Source organism: Rhinoraja longicauda, chromosome 14 (assembly GCF_053455715.1).
Source record: "Rhinoraja longicauda isolate Sanriku21f chromosome 14, sRhiLon1.1, whole genome shotgun sequence".
Taxonomy (NCBI): domain Eukaryota; kingdom Metazoa; phylum Chordata; class Chondrichthyes; order Rajiformes; family Arhynchobatidae; genus Rhinoraja; species Rhinoraja longicauda.
This window is the reverse complement of record NC_135966.1, coordinates 31,932,773-31,958,016: the sequence shown is the minus strand read 5'-3', so window position 1 is coordinate 31,958,016 and position 25,244 is coordinate 31,932,773. Positions and strand designations below refer to the sequence as shown.

The 25,244-nt window shown below is 46.0% G+C and overlaps 1 protein-coding gene across 1 annotated transcript in view; it reads right to left on the bottom strand.

Moving 5' to 3' along the window:
• Positions 1–25,244, bottom strand: part of mgat4b (alpha-1,3-mannosyl-glycoprotein 4-beta-N-acetylglucosaminyltransferase B) — a 133,260-nt gene that overhangs the window by 4,976 nt on the left and 103,040 nt on the right. The window contains exons 9-12 of the mRNA XM_078411664.1: positions 17,549–17,679; positions 9,113–9,220; positions 2,235–2,428; positions 548–626 (exon numbers count right to left, since the gene is read on the bottom strand). Of these exons, the coding sequence (XP_078267790.1) occupies positions 548–626; positions 2,235–2,428; positions 9,113–9,220; positions 17,549–17,679 (512 nt within the window). The remainder of the gene's footprint in view (positions 1–547; positions 627–2,234; positions 2,429–9,112; positions 9,221–17,548; positions 17,680–25,244) is intronic.

Sequence of the window (25,244 nt, the reverse complement as noted above, 5' to 3'; positions counted from 1 at the left end):
TAATAAAAGACAATTGGAAAAAAAGACACAAAGTGCTAACTCAGCAGGTCAGGCAGCATCTCTGGAGGACAGGCTCTGAAGAAGGGTCCCAACCTGAAACGTAACCTATCACCAGAGATGCTGCCTGACCCGCAGAGTTACTCGAGCACTTGATGTCTTTTTTTGTAAAACCGCATCGGAATTTGGACTTGTGTCACACCCTGTAGAATGTCCAGCTTAAGGGTGGCACAATGGTGTTGCTGTAGAGCTGCTGCCTTGCAGCACCAGGGACCTGGGTTCAATCCAGATTACAGATGCTGTCTGTCTGGAGTGTGCATATTTTCCCTGCGACTGCTTGGGTTTCCTGCAGGTGCTCCAGTTTCCTCCCACATCCCAATTGCTCCCAGTGTGCAGGATACGAAATTGGGATAACGGGTGATCGTTATTCAGTATGGACTCAGTGGGCCAAAGGGCTGTTTCCACTCTCTATCTCTAAACAAACTAAACTAAACCCATCTTCTGAACGTACCAATGCAAGGAACATAAGGAACACTGTTTCCGAACTTACGTCGAATGGCAAAACCTCTATGGAGGTGTTGAAGAGCTTGTCGCCAGGGTGTTCGATATTCCCACTGCGGAAGAAAAACCTGTGGGCAGAACAGCGAGAGGTCAGATGTCCAAGTGGGAAGTTAAATCAGGCTTGAGAGTGCAGAGTGATAATGGGGGCAGCTGATGTGTACATGGCCTGTACACTCACACCTAAGCTCCCCGCCAATTGCTCTGCATGTCCTAGCTATACTTAGCCTTCATAAGTCATAGGTGCAGAATTAGGCCATTCGGTTCATCAAGTCTGCACCGCCATTCAATCATGGCTAATCTATCTTTCCCTCTCAACTCCATCTCCCCATAACCCCTGACATCCTTACTAATCTAAGATCCTGTCAATCTCTGCCTTAAAAACACCCAATGACATGGCCTCCATAGCCATCATCTGTGGTAATGAATTCCACTGATTCACCACCATCGAAGGGATCTACAGGAGCCGCTACCTCAAAAAAGCACCCAGCATTATCAATGACCCACAACACTCTGACCACACTCTCATTTCACTCCAGCCATCAGAAAGAAGTTACAGGAGTCTGAAAATTGTAACGTCCTCAACAGTTCTCAACAACCATCAGGCTATTGAACAGTATGATTTGATTTATTCACAAAATGCTGGAGTAACTCAGCAGGTCAGGCAGCATCTCGGGAGAGAAGGAATGGGTGACGTTTCGGGTCGAGACCCTTCTTCAGAACAGTCTTGGTTGCATTAGGGACTTTGGGCTTTTGTTTTGCACAAATATTGTTTTTTTAAATTATTTATTTAACTTTTTGTTTTGTTTATTATGTTATCTATGAGTGCTGTGTTTACAGATCTGTTATGCTGCTTCAAGTAAGAATGTCATTGTTCTGTTTTTGCTACATATGACAATTAAACGCTCTAGACTTGAGTCATAGTAGATTAGTGCATGTCATCCCTAATGATAATCGCAGTGTAGGACTAAAATGGAGACGGACCGCAACTACATTTCCTTTTCTCTTATTTGTTTCCTCGAATATGTCAACACACCCCTCCCGCACTCTGAGCCAGAAGGCGAGCTCAAACCCCATTCCAGGGACTTGAGCACAAAATCAAGGAGTAAGTCTCCGGTTAATGGGTGAGGGAATCTGTGACGGGGCAGAGTGTAAATGGGCTGAGGGAGATTCAGTGTGTGGGTGGAGTGGGTGATGGAGGAGGGTGTCCATGGGAGGGGATTCAGTGTGTGGGGAGAGTGTCTGTGGGGGATTCAGTGTGTGGGGAGAGTGGGTGATGGGGGAGGGTGTCCGTGGGAGGGGATTCAGTGACGGGGGAGGGTGTCCGTGGGAGGGGATTCAGTGTGTGGGTGGAGTGGGTGATGGGGGAGGGTGTCCATAGGAGGGGATTCAGTGTGTGGGGAGAGTGTCTGTGGGGGATTCAGTGTGTGGGTGGAGTGGGTGATGGGTGAGGGTGTCTGTGGGAGGAGATTCAGTGGGTGGGTGAAGTGGGTGATGGGGGAGGGTGTCCGTGGGAGGGGATTCAGTGACGGGGGAGGGTGTCCGTGGGAGGGGATTCAGTGGGTGGGGAGAGTCAGTGACGGGGGAGAGTGAGATTGGGAAAAGATCACTTCAGTGCGGAGAGTGAACAGGCAATGTCACACCAAAACACATCAGTACTACTTAACTTTGTAACTTACCTGTCTATTCTGACTGGTGTAAAAAATCTGAAGCGTATAAAGTCGCCAGCCACTGGGGTGAAGGCCCAGAAGAAATCCTCTCCCAGGTAAGCCTTTTCCAGTGTGAAGTGCTGGTAGGTTTTCAGGCTAGAGGTGACCTCAGCCGGTGGGTTGGAATGTCCTTTGTGTAGGGCATGTTTCCCAAAGTCCTTGTCCTGAGAAGATCAACAAGATGTGTCACATACAAACGCACACAAAGAGCAAAGAAAATGCTGATGCTGGAAGTCAAAGAAAAGCCCAGCCGCCCCTGTGGAGACGAGAAAGCACTGACATTAGGACAAGGAAATGTTTCAAAAAATGATTAAAGTTGCAAAGAAGGGATGGGATGGAGGCATCAAACAGAATGTCTGTAATGATGTTGGTTTAGTTTAAGTTTAAAGATAAACATGGAAACCGGGTCCACGCAGGGCCGTTTTTACAGCATTATGGGCCCCCGGGCAAAGCAGTGTACTGGGGCCCCTACCGTTACTCTCCCCCACCCCCCTTTCCCTACCAGCCCCCCCCCCTGTCGTGCCGGCGAAAAGCACTTACCGAAAAGCACTTAGCGATGGACTTAGGGTGCTACATTGTTGCGAAAAGCACTTACAGATCCTGTGAGAAGCACTTAGTGACCGAAAATGTTGCAAAAAAAGCACTTATTGAACCTACATTTTTAAAGTAGTATTTATTTATTGCAAGTCACTTAACATACACAGATCAGCATGGGGCCCCTATGCTCGTGGGCCCCCGGGCAAGTGCCCATCAGGCCCATGTGTTAAGACGGCCCTGGGTCCACGCCGACCATTGATCATCCGTTCACACCCGTTCTATGTTCTCCCACTTTCTACTCCATTCCCTGATCACAAAGGGCAATTTACAGATGGCCAATTAACTATGATGGAATGGTGGATCAGAATCGACGCTGCTCATGTTTAATGGATCGGAACGGTTTAGAGGGATATGGACCAAACACAGGCAGGTGGGACTAGTGTAGGTGGGCCATGTTGGCCGGAATGGGCACGTTGGGCCGTAGGGGCTGTTTCCGTGTTGTATACGTCTATCTTCTTTAAACTTTACCCCTCTCACCTTAAAGCTATGCCCTCAAGTCATTAACATTTCCATCCTGGGAAAAAGGTTCTGACTGTCCACCTTATGATTTTGGTAATTTTATATACATCTACCATGTCTCCTCTCAACCGTTTGGCATTCCAGGCAGGCAGCCGAGATTAACGTATTGGCCGCACAGGGAAAAGAGTTGGTGTTCTTCCCTAACAGATGTTGCAGAACCAGATGTGCTTCTATATTCATCATCAATGATAAAAAAATTCTGACTGATCTTAAAATCCCATCTGACTTGGAGCATTCATCTAGGCTTGTGGATTAGAAGTGTGGCATAACCACAGTATTACTGTACCCATTGGGCTTGTGTGGCTGGTGATATTCATTTCAATGTCACATATTCAATGCATTATCTAAATTCCTAAATCCAGAATTATATCAGAATTTGCTAACACAAATTTACCACATGGTAATTACATGCTTCTCCATGTAATTGACATTGGAATAATTGAGTCAACAAAGCTATTAACAAATTAAATATGTGAACATATTCATTTTATTCATTCATTTCAAGATCATCTGAACATCAAAATATGGAGTCATAGATTATACAGCACATAAGCAGGCCCTTCGGCCCATTGAGTCCATGCTGATCATCAATCACCCATTTACTCTAATCTTGCACTAATCCAATTTTCTTCCCATCTGATTCTGAAGAAAGGTCCTGACCCAAAACATCACTTTCATGTTCTCCAGAGATGCTACCTGACCCACTAAGTTATTCCAGCACTTTGTGTCTTTTTTTGTAATCCAGCATCTGTAGTTCTTTGTTTCTACTGGCACTGGGATGGCACAGCGGTAGTTGCTGCCTTACTGTGGCCCTTGTGGCTAAAGGGATCAGGGGGTATGGAGAGAAGACAAGTACGGGATACTGAGTTGGATGATCAGCCATGATCATATTGAATGGCGGTGCTGGCTCGAAGGTCCGAATGGCCTACTCCTGCACCTATTTTCTATGTTCTATCTATGTTACAACGCCAGAGACCTGGGTTCAATCCTGACTATGGGTGCTATCTGTACGGAGTTTGTACGTTCTCCCTATGACCGTGTAAGTTTTTTTCCGTGCGTTCCGGATTCCTCCCACACTCCAAAGACGTACAGGTTTGTGCGTTAATTAGCTTTGGTAAAATTGTAAATTGTCCTTCGTGTGTAGGATAGTGCTAGTGTTCGGGGTGATCGCTGGTCGGCATGGACTTGGTAGGCCAAAAGGCCTGTTTCCGTGCAGTATCTCTAAAACTAAAAGCTAAAACTACTTCTTCCCACCAACCTCCTGCTAGCCAAACCTCACCTGCATGCTGCCATTTAAAACAGATTTTTGAAGCAATGCCAAAAATAAAAACATTTAAGAAGCCATGTGGTCACAGGGCAAGCGTGCAAACTACACACAGCATCGATCCCGAGCCCTGGAAGTGTAACAGCGGCACTATCTGTAGACCATCCTGCTGCCAAATACTTATTCTTAAATTATTGCAACGAACCAGCAGCTTCTCAGGTCATTTATCACTCTACTGTTTACGCAGACTTGCTGTAAATTGGCGCAGCAAGCCCATGTAAAATATGTGCAAATTGGCTGCAATGTTTCTGACACTTCATTTGCCTCCGCATTCTCCGAAGCTTAAAGAGATGTGGCAGATGGGGGGGGGTGGGTATATGGAACGAGCTGCCAGAGGAGGTAGTTGAGGTAGGTACTATAACAGCATTTAAAAGACATTTGAACAGGTACATTGATGGGAAAGGTTGAGAGGAATGGGGACCGAACACAGGCAAATGGGACTATTTTAGATGTTGCATCTTGGTCAGCATGGATGAGTTGGGCCAAAGGGCCTGTTTCCGTGCTGTATGACTCATTGTTACCAAATACTCTCACAAAATCGACAGATGTTCTGTAGAAAGTACCCTGACTGGTTACATCATGGCCTAGTACGACAATTCCAATGCATAGGAACGCAAGAGGCTGTAGAGAGTGGTGGACTCTACCCGGTCCATCACAGGCACAGCCCTACCCTCCATCGAAAGCATCTACACCAGGCGCTGCCTCAACACGGTGGCATCTATCATCAAGGATCCTCACCATCCGGGTCATGCCCTCTTCTCAGGAAGGAGGTACAGAAGGCGTCGGTTAGGAGGTACAGAAGCCTGAAGTCCCACATCACCAGGTTCAGGAACAGCTACTCTCTTACAACCATCGGGTTTTTGAACAGACCCGCACAACTCTAATCCTCCCTCAGCAACGGAACACCACGGACCATCTCTTGCACTACAATTTTAATTGAATTGTGAACTAATTTGTTATTGCACATTTTTTTTTTCACTGTCTTGTAAAATTTGTGTATAAATTATATAACATTTGTGTTTTTGTGTGCTGTCTGGCTGTGCCTGTGATGCTGCTGCAGGCAAGATTTACATTGAACCTGTACCTCACCGTACTTATCGAGAAACTCAATTTGGCCTGAGGGCTCAGTAGATTATTTTTGTACATTTGTTAATCGAGGAAGTGCATAGGTATGGGAATAATGTACTGGACTGTGCGTAAGAAAGAATTTCACTGTGCGTTTGCACATCTGACAATAAAAGCACCATTGAATCACTGAAAGTTACTGGGGACTTCCAGAGGTCACAAAGGGGGAGTCGGAAAAGCAAGTCTCTCCGTCTCTTATTACAGCGACCAGAAACTACCCCGGAGGCTCAGATAACAGGAGTACGTTCAACTTCTTTTGACTAAACTTCATGTAATAGTGGTGGCAACATTCTTGGAATAACTGAAAAAGGACAACAGGGTCTTCCTGAAGATTGTGCTCTAATCTCTATCAGTCTAGTAATCTACTCACTGAATAAACTATGAATAAAACATTTGGCAAACTGGAAATACGGAGCAGTGAGGGAGAGTTTAAAGCAGTAACGAGCCACTATGTTTTTGAATTTAAAGATAAGAGGCGGCACAGTGGCGCACCGGGTAGAGCTGCTGCTTTAGAGCACTAGAGACCTTGGTTTGATCCTGACTACGAGTGCTGCCTGTATAGAGTTTGTACGTTCCCCCTGAAACCACATGGGCTTCCTCCAGGTGCTCCAGTTTCCTCCCGTACTCCAAAGACGGTGCAGGTTTGTAGGTTAATTGGCCTCTGTAAATTGCTCCCTAGTGTGTAGCGAGTGCATGAGAAAGTGGGATAACATGGAAATGGTGTGAACGGGTGATCGGTGGTCTGCGTGGACTCACTCGGTGGGTCAAAGGGCCTGTTTCCTTGCTGTATCTATAAAGGTAACTAAATATCTAAACTAAAAATATATTACAATAGAGCTAATAAGAGAGTGCCTCTGAGCATCAGAGATGAAGATGGGTAGAAAGAACCCCCGAGACACAGATCTAGTCACAGTGATGTAGGACAAAGGCCTCTCGAAATAGAGACTGTGTCAGGACTTTCCATTCAATGTCCCCACACTTTTCCAATCACATTTAATCTCTACAATTCATAGGGAAATGTTCTGATTAAATCAGATTAAAAGATGCAGGAATATTGGAAATCAAACACAAACAGAAAATGCTGCCACTCAAAGCAGCTGAATGATTTTTCGACTTTGGTTTAGCCACATTTAGAGTATTACTGTTCATATGTTCTTGGAGCAGAATTAGACCATTCTGAAGAGGGATCCCAACCCGAAACGTCAATAATTCATTTTCTCCAGAGATGCTGCTCCAGAGTTACTCCAGCACCTTTTGTCTTTCTGTGTATTAACCAGCATCTGTAGTTCCTCATTTCTACATTTGGACATTGTGTAGTGGCTGCAATGCCAGCAGATGGTGCTGCTGGGCTGGGAGTGAGGCCCTGCTGCTCTCAATGGCTGTAAGGCAGCTGGTGTCGCAGACTATAACTCAGCTACGTGTAGGTGTGGGAATTTTAATCACGTGTTTACCGCAACTGAACAGAAGCACCTCCAATCACTGGAAAATCAGGTGGCTGGCTGAGGCAGAGTGCAGGGGCATTCCCCCTGCTACATGTGGCGTGTTATCTGTGGAGACACTGTTTTATTACATTCCCACCCCCTCCCACCGTACCACCCATCCCTCCACCGCCCTGATAGCCAGCTTTATTCCTCATCATGCCAAGGATTCAAACCCCGAGCAGCCAGCTCGCTTCGTGTTGTAACCAGAAGCTTAGTGTTGGAGTAACTCAGCAGGTCTGACAGCATCTCTGGAGAAAAAGACTGGGTGACGTTTCGGGTCAGGGCCCTTCTTCAGCCTGGAAACTTAGACCCGAAGCTTAGCTTAGTTTATTATCGTCATGTGTACCGAGGTACATGAAAAGCTAAGTGACACAGCGCAGCGAGAGACTGTACATGCTGGTTTACAACAAAAGTGCTGGAGTAATTTAGTGGGTCATGCAGCATCTGTGGAGATTACATAAAACGACACAAGAGTGCTGGAGTGACTCAGATTTTGACTGCTCCACTGCAAAATCTCCCCAAGGTATGCCTACTTTGAAGAAATTCCCCAGGGATGCTGTCTGTCCCTCTGAGTTACTCCAGTACTTTATATCTTTTTCAGGGTTACAATGGGATGGGTACAGGTCATTAAAAGGCAAGAATATTATTAAAAAATGAAAAATATATCGAACGCAAAACTGTACAGCACAGGAACAAGCCCTTCAGCCCACAATGTCTGCGTCAAAGGATGACACGATAAACTAATCTCCTCTGCCTGCACATGATCCATTTACCTCCATACCCTGCATATCTATGTGCTGATCTAAAAGCCTCTCAAACACCATTGTCATATCTGCCTTCACCACCACTGCTGGCAGTGGGTTCCAGGCACCCACCACCCTCTGTGTAAAAAATACTTGCCCATACAACTCTGCACAATTGTCTAGTTTGTCCCACACATTTAAATGGCACTTGAACAGGCACATGGATAGGAGAGGTTTTGAAGGATATGGGCCAAATGTGGGAAAATGGTACTAGCTTCAGTGGGGCATTTTGTTCAGCATGGATGTTGGGTTGAAGGGCCTGTTTCCGTGCTGTATAACTCTTATCTCCTTTAAACTTTGCCCCTCTCACCTTAAAGTTATGCCCTCAAATCTTTAACATTTCCATCCTGGGGAAAACGTTCTGACTGTCTACCCTATCTATGCCTCTCATAATTTTAGATAGTTCTGTGACACAGTGGCAGAGCAGTAGAGTTGCTGCCTCACAGCGCTGGAGACCCGGGTTCAATCCTGACCACGGGTGCTGTCCGTTTGGAGTTTGCACATTCTCCCTGTGACAACGTCGGTTTTCTCTGGGTGCTCCGGTTTCCTCCAACATACCAAAGATAATTATAAATTGTCCCTAGGGTGTCGGATTGTGCTAGTGTACGGGGTGCTCGCTTGTCGGCACAGACTCGGTGGGCCGAAGGGCTTGTTTCCATGCTGTATCTCTGAAGTCTAAAGTCAAAAGTGAACAGACTTGGGACCTTTTCCCAGTTAGGCCATTAAAATTGTGAAAGCATTTGAAGGAGATACAGATCAGAAACAAAATATTCAGGAGAAAACAGGAAATTCAGGAGAAAATGCTTGGGGTCAGTGGGGAGAGGGCAGGCTCTCCCTCACGGAGAGAGGCTGGGGCAATGTCAAGTCTGATCCTGTTAGAATGGGAGAGGCTGTGAGGAAGCTGGGGAAGGCCCGGCCCATTGTTTCTGGCCTTTGCTTGAGTTACACAGTTCACAGCAGGACTGTAACGGGAATAACGTTGCCGGCTGCAGAACTTACTTTCAATTTCTGGATCTTTCCGGCCAGTGAGGAATGTGTTCCGACGTGCTGGAATAGGGAAGGCTTGAAACGGATCCGGAGATTTGCCTTCTGCCGGTCACAGTGTTTCTGGAGGAGAAGAGAAATAAGTAAATCCTTTGCACCTCTGACATTTGGTTGCCAAGGAAAGTGAAGAGCTGCACAGATTTTTTACTGCGATAAATGAAATTAAAACCTCCAGATTCAGTTTCTTCCCAGCTGCTATCATGCAACTGACCATCCTACCAACAACCAGAGTGGTCCTGACCTACCTCATTGGAGACCCTCAGACTATCTTTAATCGGACTGGGCTTATCTTGCACTAAACGTTATTCCCTTTACCCTGTATCTGTACACTGTCAACAGATTGTAATTCTGTATTGTCTTTCCGATGACTGGTTAGCAAGCAACAAAAGCTTTTCACTGTACCTCAGTACACGTGACAATAAATGAAACTAAATTAAACAAATATTTTAGGGGTGATCTTATAGAGGTGTATAAAATCATGAGGGGAATAGATAGGGTGCACGCACAGAGTATTTTACCTAGTAGAGAAAACAAGAACCAGAGGGCATAGGTTTAAGGTGAGGGGGGAAAAGATTTAATAGGAACTTGAAGGGCAATTTTTCACACAGAGGGTGGTGGGTGGAATGAGTTGCTCGAGGAAGTTGAGGCAGGTACTATAATAACATTCAAAAGATACTTGGACAGCTACATAGATAGGAAAAGTTTAGAGGGATATGAGCCAAAGGCAGGCAGGTGGGACTAGTGTAGATAGAATACATTGGTTGGCTGGGGCAAGTTGGGCCGAAGGGCCTGTTTCCACGCTGTTTGTCTCGAAGACACTATGACACAGGGCAGAAGCAACTCACCTACAGCTGTTGGCATCTTAGTTGGCATGTATGAGTTGGGCTGAAGGGCTGCATGTCTCTGTAATGAGGAAACTATAGGTAACAAGGTAGTGGGGCAAAACCTGTCACTGAGAACAGTATTATCCGATGAGCTGGTGTTGTTAGGGTATTGAACTATGTTGGGGGGGAGGGGGAGGTATAGGCCAGCATTACTCTACCCTGAGATGGAGTGGAATTTAGATTGTTGCAAATAGCTCTGTACCGCCAGCTATCGGTCGTCTCACAAACAGGGTTTCAAACAGCCCTCAACAACGACTGGGGTGCTCTCTCTGTGTGCCTGGTCTGACATGTATTTATCTGATTGCCATCTGACTTTAGAGATACAGCGCAGAAACAGGCCCTTCAGCCCACCGAGTCCATGCCGACCAGCAATCACCCCGTACACTATCACTATCTTACACACTAGGAACAATTTATAATTTTACCAAAGCCAATTAACCTACAAACCTGCGTGTCTAAATTCCACTCCATCTCAGGGTAGGGTAATGCTGGCCTATACCTCCCCCTCCCCCCCCAACATAGTTCAATACCCTAACAACACCAGCTCATCGGATAATACTGTTCTCAGTGACAGGCTTTGCCCCACTACCTTGTTTCTCTAGGTTTCTCTAGAACCTAGAGAAAACCCAAGCAGTCACAGGGAGAATGTACAAACTCCGTACAGACAGCACCCGTAGTCAGGATCGAACCGGGCGGGGTCTCTCATGCTGTGCCCCCCACGGTGCTCACACTCTGTGCAGGTCTGACGTATTTATCTGTTTGCCAGCCTTGTACTGATGAGACAACGTCCTGCAGTTTCTGAAAACAGTACAGGTGCTCCTCAACGTACGATGGGGTTACGTTCCAAGAAACCCATCGGAAACAGAAAATATTGTAAGTCGAAATGCATTGTATACACGTGATCACGTGGCCGGAAACGAGCTGCGGCTCGCTACAGATCGCTGCCGTTTGCACCATCGTAAAGTCAAAATATCATAAGTGGAAGCATGGTAATGCGGGGAGCATCTGTATCTGGTGGATCAGGCTTGGACTGTAATTAGATTGCGATTGCGATCTTCTGTACTGCCACTCGCAACTCTGTGCAACCCACACACTGACTGGTTGCATCACGGCCTGGTTCTGCAACTCCAACACCCAGGAACGAAGGAGATTACAGAGAGTTTTGGATGCTGCCCGGTCCATCAAAACCACTGGCCTCCCCCCCCCCCTCCCCCAACGAAGGGATCCACAAGAGCTGCTGCCGCAGCCAGCATTATCAGAGACCCACACCATCCTGGCCACTCTCTCATCTCACTGGTACCATCAAGAAGAAGGTACAGAAGGCTGCAAACTGTCACCTCCAGGTTCAAGAACAGTTTCATTCCAGTAACCATCAGGCTCTTGATCACTACAGAGTTCAAAGTGACTGCAGTGATCAAGAGCAACTGACCTCAGCAACTGTGATCTTCTATGAACTGTGTCTTTGGTTGCACTGCGAACTTCGGTTTTGCACTATTATGGTTACCTAGTATTATGGTTTTGAATTTATGGTGACATTATCTGTGTGTCATTATGTTTAAGGACCTGTTAAGCTGTGGCAAGTAAGAATTTCATTGTTCTGTTGCCGGTAGATATGACAATAAAATTCTCTTGTCTCTTGACTAAAGGCAGGTTTGATGCAGCAAGAAATGTTTTGCAGGGCTGAGCTCCAGAAAGTGGAAGAATCACTTGCTTTGCACCGCATCCCTCTGTTGATTTGATATAAATTGAAATGAATTGAGACTGGAAATGAAATCACACCTAAAAACCTGTTTGTGCTTTCAGTGGTGAGCCTTCGCGACAGAAAGACATTTTTCGATTCTAATTCCCGTCCCTCGACTACAAAGGTCAGGGCTGTTCCCCTGAGGGAGTGCTGTAGGCTCAGAGGTTCTTGCCATCTCATCCTAGGCCAGCACCACAGTGGTGCACTGGTCGGCACGGACTCAATGGGGCAAAGGGCTTGTTTCCACGCTGTATCTCTAACGTCTAAATAACACAGAGCACCAGGAAACATCAATAATATAAAGCAGCAAGCAGCACGGGTATTCCCCTGGGCCAATACTCATTCCTCAATCACATCACTGGGAGTTTCACTGCTGGAGGCACAGGAGACTTCAGATGCTGGAAAAAACAAAGCGCTGGGGGGACCCTGAGGGTCAGGCAGCATCTGTGGAGGAAAATGGACAGACGACATTTCCATTGCCTCCACAGCTGTTGTCTGGCCTGCTGAGTTCCCCCAGCACTTTGTTTCTTGCATGTGAGAGTCATAGAGTCATCCAGCTGGCCCAACTCGTCCATGCCAACCAAGATGCCCCATCTACACTTGCCCACATTTGGCCCATATCCCTCTAAACCTTTTCTATCCATGTATCTGTCCAAATTTCTATTGAACTGATGTGTCACAATGCTAAGAACAATATTCTACACTCTGTATCTTTCCCCTTGCTCTACCTATGGTACTTGAATTTGGGTTGATTGTATTTAAGCATAGTATTATCTAATGAAGAAGGGTCTCGACCTGAAACGTCACCCATTCCTTCTCTCCCGAGATGCTGCCTGACCTGCTGAGTTACTCCGGGATTTTGTGAATAAATCGATTTGTACCAGCATCTGCAGTTATTTTCTTATAGTATTATCTAATGTGTTTGGATAGCATGCAAAACAAAGCTTATCACTGTACCTCCGTATATGTGACAATAATAAACTTAAACTTACCTACTGTACTTGTGTTTGGTTTGAAGGAATTTATGTAAAGTACATCTGATCTGATTGGCTTTTCGCTGTACCTCGGTACATTTTAGACTTTAGAGTTACAGCGTGGAAACAGACCCTTCAGTCCACTGAGTCCGCGCCGACCAGCAATCACCCCGTACACCAACACTATCCTTAATACGAGGGACAATTTACAATTTTTTAAATAGAAGCTAATTAACCTACAAACCTGCACGTCTTTGGAGTGTGGGAGGAGACCGGAGCACTCGGAGAAAACCCATGCGGTCACGGGGAGAATGTACAAGCAGCACCGTTAGTCAGGATTGAACCCGGGTCTTTGGCGCCGTAAGGTAGTAACCCTACTGCTGCACCACCACAAGTGATAATAATAAACCGAAAACTATCGTGGGATCCCTTACCATGGTAAAGGTGCCACATGAATTCAGATTATTGGTATTGCTTTGTAATTTTGATGTAGACATTTCCTCATCCAGCTCAGTCTGCTAATGCTTTAATGATCTCATTAGTAACTGTTTACAACTGTTTACAAATCTCATAAGCCTTAGAGCTACTTATCTGCAACTTTATCCACTGCATATTCTGCTTCCTCCCTGTGGGGTGAAAGCATGGTCATTATAGCTCACTGTCTCTCGCTCCCTTCCTGGAGCCTGGAAATGCAACATTAATAGCTTCCATCCATTAATGCTGCCCAGGATAACCAACCATGATGAAATGTTTTAAATGGGCAGTGAGTTCTCGATGTCTCTCTGCAGGGACCTTAATGTATCCCCTTGAAAACAACTGGCTTCACTGTCGTTTATAGAGAGCCACTTTTACAGAAGTTGCCCTTCCACACTATCCCCACACACCGACCCTTCCCCTCCCCACTATCCCCACACCGACCCTTCCACACTATCCCCACACCGACCCTTCCCTTCCACACTATCCCCACACACCGACCCTTCCACACTATCCCCACACCGACCCTTCCCCTCCACACTATCCCCACACACCGACCCTTCCCCTCCACACTATCCCCACACACCGACCCTTCCCCTCCACACTATCCCCACACACCGACCCTTCCCCTCCACACTATCCCCACACACCGACCCTTCCCCTCCCCACTATCCCCACACACCGACCCTTCCCCTCCACACTATCCCCACACACCGACCCTTCCCCTCCCCACTATCCCCACACACCGACCCTTCCCCTCCACACTATCCCCACACACCGACCCTTCCCCTCCACACTATCCCCACACACCGACCCTTCCCCTCCACACTATCCCCACACACCGACCCTTCCCCTCCCCACTATCCCCACACACCGACCCTTCCCTTCCACACTATCCCCACACACCGACCCTTCCACACTATCCCCACACCGACCCTTCCCCTCCACACTATCCCCACACACCGACCCTTCCCTTCCACACTATCCCCACACACCGACCCTTCCCCTCCACACTATCCCCACACACCGACTCTTCCACACTATCCCCACACACCGACCCTTCCCCTCCACACTATCCCCACACCGACCCTTCCCTTCCACACTATCCCCACACACCGACCCTTCCACACTATCCCCACACACCGACCCTTCCACACTATCCCCACACACCGACCCTTCCACACTATCCCCACACACCGACCCTTCCACACTAACTCCACACACCGACCCTTCCACACTATCCCCACACACCGACCCTTCCCCTCCACACTAACTCCACACACCGACCCTTCCTCAGTAACCCCACACCAGCCCTTCCCCTCCACACTATCCCCACACACCGACCCTTCCACACTATCCCCACACACCGACCCTTCCACACTATCCCCACACCGACCCTTCTCCTCCACACTATCCCCACACACCGACCCTTCCACAGTAACCCCACACATCAACCCTCCCCCTACCACACACTGACCCTCCACCCTAATCCCACACAATGGTCCTTACACCCTAACCCCGCACACCGACCCTACCACACACCGCCACACACCGTCCCTTCCAGTCCATTTCCATCATCCTGTTTTCTCCTTATCCTTGCCTCCTAAATCAGAGGGTCACCTACTTTGGTTTAGTTTTGAGATACAGCACAGAAACAGTTGTCTCTGCCCACCGAGCAGGCTGACCATAGACCACCCGTTCACACTAGTTCATTGTCATCCCATTTCTTACAAACTAGGGGGCAATTTACAGTCGGCCAATTAGCCTACAGATCCGCACGGCTTCAGGGTGTGGTAGGAGACCAGAGCACCCGGAGGAAACCCACGGGGCCACACAGGGAGAACGTGCAAATTTCGCATAGACAGTACCCGAGGTCAGGATCGAACGTGGGTCTCGGGCGCTGTGAGGCAGCAGCTCGACCAGCTGCGCCAGTGTGCCACCCTGTGCTCTGGGGATCTGCAGTCCAGCAAGTTCAAGAACTGTGGACGCTAGAATTTGAGTAGAACCCAAAGTACTGGAATAACTCAGCAGGTCAGGCAGCAACTCTGGAAGATAGGCGACATTTCGGATCTGAATCCTTCTTCAGACAAATTGTAGTAGGGGAGTAAAAGCTGGGAAATACCTGGGATGAGACAAAGTATGGGAGGGATAGGTGGATACAGGTGAGGGATAGATGGAAACAGGTGAGGGATAGGTGGATACAGGTGAGGGATAGGTGGATACAGGTGAGGGATAGATGGAAACAGGTGAGGGATAGATGGAAACAGGTGAGGAATAGGTGGATACAGGTGAGGGATAGGTGGATACAGGTGAGGGATAGGTGGATACAGGTGAGGGATAGGTGGATAAAGATGAGGGAATGTTGATTGGCTGATGGGTGGACAAAAGGACAAGGAATGCTTCAGCCACATTTGCAGTACTGTGTGCAGTTCTGGTCGCCCCATTACAGGCTGGATGTTGAGGCTTTGGAAAGAGTGCAGTGAAGGTTAACCAAAATGATGTCTGGATTAGGGGGTATTAGCTACAGGGAGAAATGGGACAAACTTGGGCCGTTTTCCGTGAAACACCAGAGATTGCGGGGAGACCTGATAGAAGTGCATACAATTATGACAATCAGATCCTTTTTCCCAGGCTGGAAAAATAAAATGCTAGAGGACATAATTTTAAGGTGAAAGGGGTAAAGTTTACAGGAGATATGCGGGGGTTTTTTTAACACAAAGGGTGGCGAGTGTCTGGAATGCACTGCCAGGGGTACTGGAGGCAGATACGATACTGGTGTTTAAGAGGCTTTGGGATAGACACATGGGAATGGAAAGATATGGATTATATGCAGGCACATAAGATTAGATTTTGGCTTCATGTGTGGTACAGACATTGTGGACCAAAGGGCCTGTTCCTGTGCTATGCTCTACGCTGTATTCACTTCCTCTACATGGCTGTTGGGTGCACAAAGGACTGTATCTACATAAAAAACACAGCAATCGTTCGGCTTTGAAGTGCACTGAGACACAATGCTCTTAATTAGCTCACATGTAATTGAGGATGCTTACCTAAAATGTGCAAAGGAGGGGACTGGGGAAAATCAAACAGCTAAGAAAGCCCTTGCTAACTCCCTCCTGCAACAATACGTACATTTCCATTAATCATCCACCGTTGGGTTACACGGGTTATAGCCAAGACTTTGTGACGATGCAGCAGAAATCTAACAGCAAACTACCTGAGGGAATAGGTTGTCAACGTGATGAAGAAAAATCCATCAGATCTTGGATACTAATCTGTTAAAAACACACATCATTTCTCAACATTAACGTCACTGCAACCCTGGAGACCCAAGAGACTGCAGGAGCTGGAATCCTAAGCAAAATACAAAGTGCTGGAGTAAGTCAGTGGGTCAGGCAGCATCTCTGAACTCAGTGGGTCAGGCAGCATCTCTGTGGCAAGCAGGAATTTGGGTTAATCTGCACCTTGCAGGCATTGGATGAGGGGAGAAATATTTGGGCAGAACACTGCAAATATTCGAGTCATACAGTGTGGAAACAGGCCCTTCGCCCCAACTTGCCCATGTTGACCAACATGTCCCATCTACACCAGTCCCACCTGCCTGTGTTTGGCCCATATCCCTGTAAACCTATCCTATCCAGGTACCTGTCTAAATGTTTCTTAAATGTTGCGATAGTACCAGCCTCAACTACCTCCTCCAGCAGCTCGTTCCATATACCCACCACTCTTTGTATTAAAAAAGTTGCCCTTCAGATTCCTATTAAATCTTTCCCGACCCGAAAAGTCACCTATCCTTTTCCTCCATAGATGCTGCCTGACCCGCTGAGTTACTCCAACAGTTTGTGTCTATCTTTGGTATAAACCAGCAACTGCAGTTCTTTGTTTCTATGTTCCAGCGTCTGTGGAGGGAATGGACAGACGATGTTTCAGGTCCAGATCCTTCTTTGGACTGATGGAGTGGGGGGGGGGGGGAGAGAAAGCTGGAAAAGAGAGGCAGGGCATGACAAAGCCTGACAAGTGATAGGTCGATACAGGTGGGGGGGGGGGGGGAGGTGATTGGTACCCCTCCCTCTGGCTTTACATTTCACTCCTTTCTTCTCCTTAGCTGGTACATGGATAAGACAGAATTAGAGCGATATGGGCCAAATGCAGCATGTGGAACTAGTGTAGGTGCGACATGTTGGTCGGTGTGGGCAAGTTATACCCAAAGGGCACACTATATGACTCTATGACCCAGGTGCAGACACTTTCCCCACCCTGGGGAATTGGCGTCTTTCTGTTTAAAGGGGAGGCGGACGGTTTGAAAAGGGAAACTTACCGCGTCTTTTTCCGGGTTGCAGACTTTAACCCAGAGGATGTGATCGAGTAGCCAGTCGATGGGTTTGTCCTTGTAGAACATCAGGATAAACTCCACAATCAGACTTAAGTCCAGTGACTTGAACATCTTTCCTAAACAATGCGATTGAAAACACTGTTAATACCTGTTATTCACAATGAACATACATGTGGTATCACATATGCACGTAGAGGCTTATTTTGAGAGCACGCATTTTGTAATTATTTAGTTTAGAGGAACAGCTCGGAAACAGGCCCTTCATGTTAGTATCTGCAGGAGGTTGATGGGAAGAAATAGTTTTAGTTTTTAGTTTTTGAGAAACAGCATAGAAACGACCCACCGAGCCCTCGCCGACCAGCAATCACCCCGTGCACTAGCACTATCCTACTCAATAGGTACATTTTTGCAAAAATACAAATAACCTACAAACCCACACGTCTTTGGAGTGTGGGAGGAAACTGGAGCACGAGGGGAAAAACACACAGTCACAGGGAGAGCGAACAAACTCCGTACAGACAGCACCTGTAGTCAAGATCAAACCTGCTGCAAGGCAGCAACTCTACCGCTGTGCCGCCCTAAACTAAACTAAACTGCCATGAGACAGCCATCTCCTCTTGAGGACAATTGATAATTTTGGTTGTAAAATGCTGGAGGCAATGTAAAACCCAACACACAGCCCTGACCGCAGCAGCAGAGGAGGATGGTGATGTGCAGTGGAAATGTAAAAGCACAATGCTGGCCCTAAGATGCAATGCCTAACAAGGTGGAGATGCAGCAGGTACATTGTATTGTGAAAAGAGGGCAAGAGATGGGGAGAGGGCAGCTCAGTCTGGGGAGGGACGGGCATGGGTAGAGTGTGAGGGACGGTTATAGACAGATGCAAAATGAATCACAAATTCAGTGATTGATTACTAACTGGATAAAGTCATAGAATCACATAGCATGGAAACAGATCCTTCAGCCCAACTCGTCCAAGCCAACCAAGATGCCCCATCTAAGCTAGTCCCACCTGCCCGTGTTTGGCCCATATCCCTCTAAGCCTTTCCTGTCCATGTACCTGTCCAAATATCTTCTAAATGTTGTTATAGTACTTGCCTCATCGACCTTCTCTGGTAGCTCATTCAATATACCCACCATTCTGTGTATGAAAAATACACCCCTCCCCATTCAAAACTCCATCAGCAGCACCGATATCATCAGCTGTGCTCAGGGCCGTGTTTGACACTAGCTCTAATCATCAGTCACTGCTTCACACCAGCTGTATCAGTGGGAGAATTGGAGGACAAGGGGGGGAGGAGTCATACAGTATAGAAGATAGACCCAAAATGCTGGAGTAACTCAGCGGGACAGGCAGCATCTCTGGAGAGAAGGAATGGGTGACGTTTCGGGTCGTGACCCTTCTTCAGACTGAGAATCAGAGGAGAGGGAAACTAGAGAAATGGAAGAGTACAAAGAGCATGTAAGGTGTGAAAAGAACAGATTAAAGCAGACGATGGTCAAGGAAATGTACAATGGTTCATTGTTGGCTATGGGGAAGTGACAACGAGGCATACAAACAGGAAAATTAAACAGGAGGACAGTGAAACTAGTCAAAGAACTAGGAAGGGCAAGTGACGGAAAGTGAGGGAATGCAAGAGTTACTAGAAGTTAGTGAAATCAATATTCATACTGCTGTGGTGTAAGCTGTCCAAGCAAAATATGAGTTGCTGATCCTCCAATTTGCATTTGGCCTCACTCTGACAATGCAGGAAGCCCAGGACAGAAAGGTCAGTATGGGAATGGGAGGGGGAGTTAAAGTGTTTAGCAACCGGGAAATCTCATAGGCCCAGGCATACAGTACAGCCTGTTTTCATGCTGTCTGATTCTATGGACAGGAAGGGATTGAAGGGATATGGGCCAAATGCAGGAAAAATGGGACTAGCCTAGAATGCTAACTTGATCAGCGCCGGCAAGGTGGGCTGAAGGACCTGTTTCCTGTACAGCTCTATGACAGCCCTGATGTTAAAAACAACCATTTACAGTTGCCTTTGATTCCATCAGACATTGTTCTCTATTGGAGCCTGCACAGATGTGCCACCAGTAACACTCACTCCAGTTCCACTCTCCAGCCCTGTATCCGCGCCAGAGATCCCCGCATCCCCACCCCCACCTCTAACACAAGGGAAACAAGGCCACATGTGTGAGGACGACTGCAGACAAGGAGCCCACTGCCAGGCTTGTTCCCATTTGAATGCTGCTCAGCAAAGAATCGCTGCCGGGGCGGTGAATAAAAAATGTGCTGCGTCCAAGTCAGCAGAAACAAATTGCTGGTCGCATCAATAGATGCATGCTGGAGCAGGCTGGAAATGCCAAGCCGCTCACAGAGGTGCAATTGTGTTAAGTAAATGCCCGTCCAAATTAACATTTAGCTTTATATATCTGCATCGATCCCATGCTTTCCAGTGGCATTTCCTGATGACTGGGTATTGGGCTGGAGAAGACAGGGATTAAAATAAAGTATATTGAACAGTGCTGCTGAGCTCGATGCAGCCATAGTGTAGAAACAAGGAACCGCAATGCTAGTTTACAAGAAAAAAAGACCAAGTGCTGGAGTAACTCAGTGGGTCAGGCAGCATCTCTGGAGAACATGGACAGGTGATGTTATGGGTTGAGAGCGCAGCAGGAATCACAGAGGGGGGGCAGTGAGAGAGGGTCTGATAGGACTCCCACCAGAGTGGGAATTCAATGCAGTTATACTGTTTTAATGCTGTTCACCAGATTAAACACAACTTTGATTTTTCCGAAGATAAACACAAAATGCTGGAGTAACTCAGCAGGTCAGGCAGCATCTCTGGAGAAAAAGAATAGGTGACGTTTCGGGTCGGAACCCTTCTTCAGACTTCCTCCATAGAGCCATACAGCACAGAAACTGGCCTTTTGGCCCAACTCGCCTTTGCCAACCAAGATTCCGCACCTAAGCTAGTCCTACTTGCCCGCAATTGGCCCATATCCCTCTAAACTTTTCCTGTCCAGATGTCTTTTAAATGCTGATACAGTACCTGCCCCAACTACTTCCTCTGTCAGCTTGTTCCATTCACCCACCGCCATCTGTGTGAAAACGTCACCCCACAAATTCCTATTAAATCTCTCCACAATTAATTAAAAAAATAGAAAATGTAATTATAAAAATATTTTTTTTAATGTAGAAGTTAAAAAAATCTGCCAAGCACCAACTAGTCAGGTCTCCAGCTTCCCCTCGTTTACAGTCATTTTTCACGGTTCCACTGATGGTCCCTGAGAGGAATGAGTGACTGAATTTACCGCCCACACTTCCATGGCTCAGAATTGTTTGAATGATAGCTGTGATAGATCGTAAGCTGGTTCTCCAATCCTCCCACTGATACAGCTGGTGTGAAGCAGTGACTGATGATTAGAGCTAGTGTCAAACACGGCCCTGAGCACAGTTGATGATATCGGTGCCACTGATGGAGTTTTGAGTGGGGAGGGTGAGAACACAGAGCAGTACAGAAGTTAGACACAAAGTGCTGGAGTAACTCAGCGGGTTAGGCAGCATCTCTAGAGAAAAGAAATAGGTGACTTTTTGGGTCGGAACTGTTCTTCAAACTGAAGAAACTCTGCAAACTCTTTATCATCTTTTTCAATCTGAAGGTTTCCGACCCGAAAAGTCACCTATTTCTTTTCTTCAGAGATGCTGCCTAACCCGCTGAGTTACTCCAGCACTTTGTGTCTATCTTCAGTATAAATCAGCATCTGCAGTTCCTTCCTACACATGGAACAATACAGCACAGGAACAGGCCCTCTGGCCCACAACATTTGTGCTGAACATGATGCCAAGCTAAACTGAACTCCTTTGCCTGCATGTGTTCAATATCTAAAGATAGATAGACACGAAGTGCTGGAGTAGCTCATCGGGTCAGGCAGCATCTCTGGAGAATGGGGACAGGTGGCGTTTCAGGCTGGGACCCTTCTTCATTTTCTCCAGAGATGAGGTCTGACCCGCTGAATTACTCCAGCATGTTGTGTCAACCTTTGGTATAAACCAGCATCTGCAGCATCTATCGTTTCCCAGCCCCACATAGCCTGGTTTTACCTTCTCCCCAAAATGCACAAACACAACTGCCCTGTCAGACCCATTGTTTCTGCCTGCTCCTGTCTCACAGGAATGATTTCCACGTACCTCAACGAATCAGCCATGATTGAATGGCAGACCAGACTGAATAGGCCGAATGGCCTATTTTTGTTCTTATGTCTTATGATTTTATGACCTGATAGAAGTATTTAGAGGCATGAAGGGCATGTTTTTTTTTACACAGGTGCCTGGAATGTGATGGAGGTACTTACATTAGTGGCATTTACGAGGCTTTTGGATAGGCACATGGATATGCAGCGACTGTAGGGATGTGGATCACTTGCAGGCAAAGGAAATTAGTTTAACTTGGCTTCATGCTCGACAAAGACATTTTTGGCCGAAGGGCCTGCTCATGTGGTGTACTGTTCTGCGTTCTATAAATGTCTGGATTAACTGGTAACACCTTTTAACTAAAATTACAAACCCTAACTGTTCAATGTTTTGTACATCATTTGAACACGTCCAAGCACAATAAAGGTTAAATTTGATCAGATATGGGTGTTTCTGTAAATACAGCACCGAGTAGTGAAGCTGAAGGTCTCCAAAATTCCAGGTTATTTTCCTGTTTTTTATGTAATATTCCCATTGTTTCATAACCTGTATTTTAAGTAATATAGATAATGGTGTATAGCCAAAATAATGAGACGAAGCAAAAATAAGTGAATCTGTTTTTACAAAGAAAAATATCAGATACAGTATGTCCCTCTGTTTTCTTGCCTTTTTTGTGACATTTTTCAAGCGGGATTTCATCAAATCCTTAGGCTAATTTATACCAGAAAGATTACTTTAATTTTGCAATCAAATAACTCTATATAAGCCAAATTCTGATTATGCGTATGATTTTTTTAATCATTTATCACCTGATTAGATGGTTTTCTGATGCCCCAAGTTTTTGCAGAAGAACGCGAGTAACAGTGTCCACTTGGTCACGTGTGAAATGTGTGAATTAAAGGCAGAGTAACCGTTTTTGTATTTATTGTCTCATTTTATATTTTGTGTTTAAGCTTTCTATTGCAGTACTTAATAATGAATAGAACTTAAAATCATGAAATAAAAATCTAGTTTGCTAACCTATCTTAGCGATGTCTCATTCTGTTGTCCCTCCCGTTTTTTGACGTTGTCAATGCTAGAACCATTTTTTTTGCACTTGTCGCGATTTTTTAAAATTCAAACAACGCGGTTGTAATGACCCTGACGTGAACTATGGGTTTCATGGTGGGTTTCGTGCCGGCATTTAGTAAGGGAGCTTAGAAATCAGTATATGAGACCCAGTGGTCACGTTGTGCTCGGAATAACACTGTGTTCACTTTTTTTTTGCTTGGAATCACTGGTTAGTAAAATTCTTTTTGCACTTTTTCGTTCTTTTCTCGTAAATGTTGCTTCTTGTTTGCTATAGAAATGTTTAAATTCCATTAAACCATCAGTGCTTGTTGCTATGGTGTTGTAATAACGTGTGTGCACTGTAGCAAAGGGAATGGAAAGTGATCTGGTCCCAAATAAAGCCAGTTGAAAGTATGCTCCTGTTTACACAGATGCTTTTGGTTCCGGGCAAATTTCGAGTAAATTAACATTGAATTCGATGAAAGGGTTACTATATTCTTTCTCATATATGTATATATATATTTTTAAATCATAATTTTTTTTTCTCGTTTTCCCCCCAAATTTTGAAAGTATTAAATTTTGGTCAAATTGTGGTCACAAATTAGCTCAAAAGGATCATAGATAGGCTCTTTTTTAATGCTGTGGTATTTCATTATAATTTAATAACTTTCAAATTTGGCCACCCGTGCGTGTCACAGGTTAGCACCCTTATTTACGGAAACACCCATATGCCTCTTTTTAAAAAAAATGCTAATCTTATTTGTTTCAGGGATTAGTGTCAAACATATTATACATTTTCATTACTTTTAAAAGGAGCAAACAGCTGGTATAAATTCCTAAGACACGACTCCAGCTGCTCATCTAATAGTATTACGATTCCTTGTTTAACATCAGGAACATTTTGCATTATTATGAGCTTGAAAGATCATCGAGTGCCAGCCTGCTTGAAACATAGCTGTGCAAATCTCACTACAAAGCATGTCCTTATAGAACAGTGCAGCACAGCACAGGCCCTGCAGTCCAAAATGTCTTAACCAACTCTTATCTGCCTTCACATAAAACACATCCTCCATTCCCTTCATATCCATGTGCTTATCCAAAAGCCTCTTAAACGCCGCTATCGTATCTGTCTTCACCACCACCTCCGGCTGCGTGCTCCAGGCAACCTTGATTCCTCCACTCCTCCATCGACTCCTTTAAGTCCAGGCTCAAAACCTATTTCTACTCCCTAGCGTTTGAGGCTCATTGAGGAGGCGCTGTGAACTGTTTGCGTGCTACTGTATGTTTCATTTTTTTCCTTAGTACCTAATCAGATGTACAGCACTTTGGTCAACGTGGGTTGTTTTTAAATGTGCCATACAAATAAAATTGACTTGACTTGACCCTGGGAGATAGGGGAGAGTGCCAGAACAAGGTACACAAACTTAATATTAAGACCAGGACGATCAAATTAGGAAGCGGCTTTCCACTATGGAAATGTGGAACTCAATAAACATTTCAAGAGTAATCAGTAAAGTTTGAGTGAGGATATTAATACAGTTCGAAGGTAGACACAAAATGCTGGAGTAACTCAGCGGGTCAGGCAGCATCTCGGGAGAGAACGAATGGGTGATGTTTCAGGCTGAGGAAGGGTCTCGACCTGAAATGTCACCCATTCCTTCTCTCCCGAGATGCTGCCTGACCCGCTGAGTTACTCCAGCATTTTGTGTCTACGTCCTTGTGACCATGTGGGTTTCCTCCGGGTGTTCCTGTATCCTCCCACATCCCAAAGACGGACAGGTTTGTAGGTTAATTGGCCTCTGTAAATTGCCCCTAGTATGCAGGATAGAACTAGGCACAGACTTGGTGGGCCAAAGGGCCTGTTTCTATGCTGTGCCTCTAAAACTAAAACTAACATGTAACATGCTGAGGCATAAGGTTTCATGAGTGGGTGAATCCAAGTCAAGTCATCAGCAAAAAACAAGAACAATGTACAGTGCCTGCCAACGTGAATATGCAGCAGAACAAAGAAGCTCACTTCTGGTAGACTGCTAACTGCACATTCCACTTGCCTCCCTCCATCAGCTCAGGCCAACAGACAGGCCGGGTTGTCACACTGAGGTGTGGGCCGCGCCGTGGTGGAATGTACTCTCGCTTCCAAGTCATAACTATGGATACATGGTTCAAACCCAGGCATAAAATCTCTGCCTACACTACAATACCGAGGGAGTGTTGCACTACTGGAAGTGCCATAGTTTGGATGATAATGTTAGGTTAGTTTAATTTAGTTTATTGTCACGTGTACCGAGGTACAATGAAAAGCTTTTTGTTGCGCGCTATTCAGTCAGCGGAAACACTATACATGATTACAAGCCTTCCACAGTGTACAGATGCAGCATAAAGGGAATAACATTTAGTGCAAGATAAAGTCCGATTAAAGATAGTCCAAGGGGCTCCAACGAGGTAGAT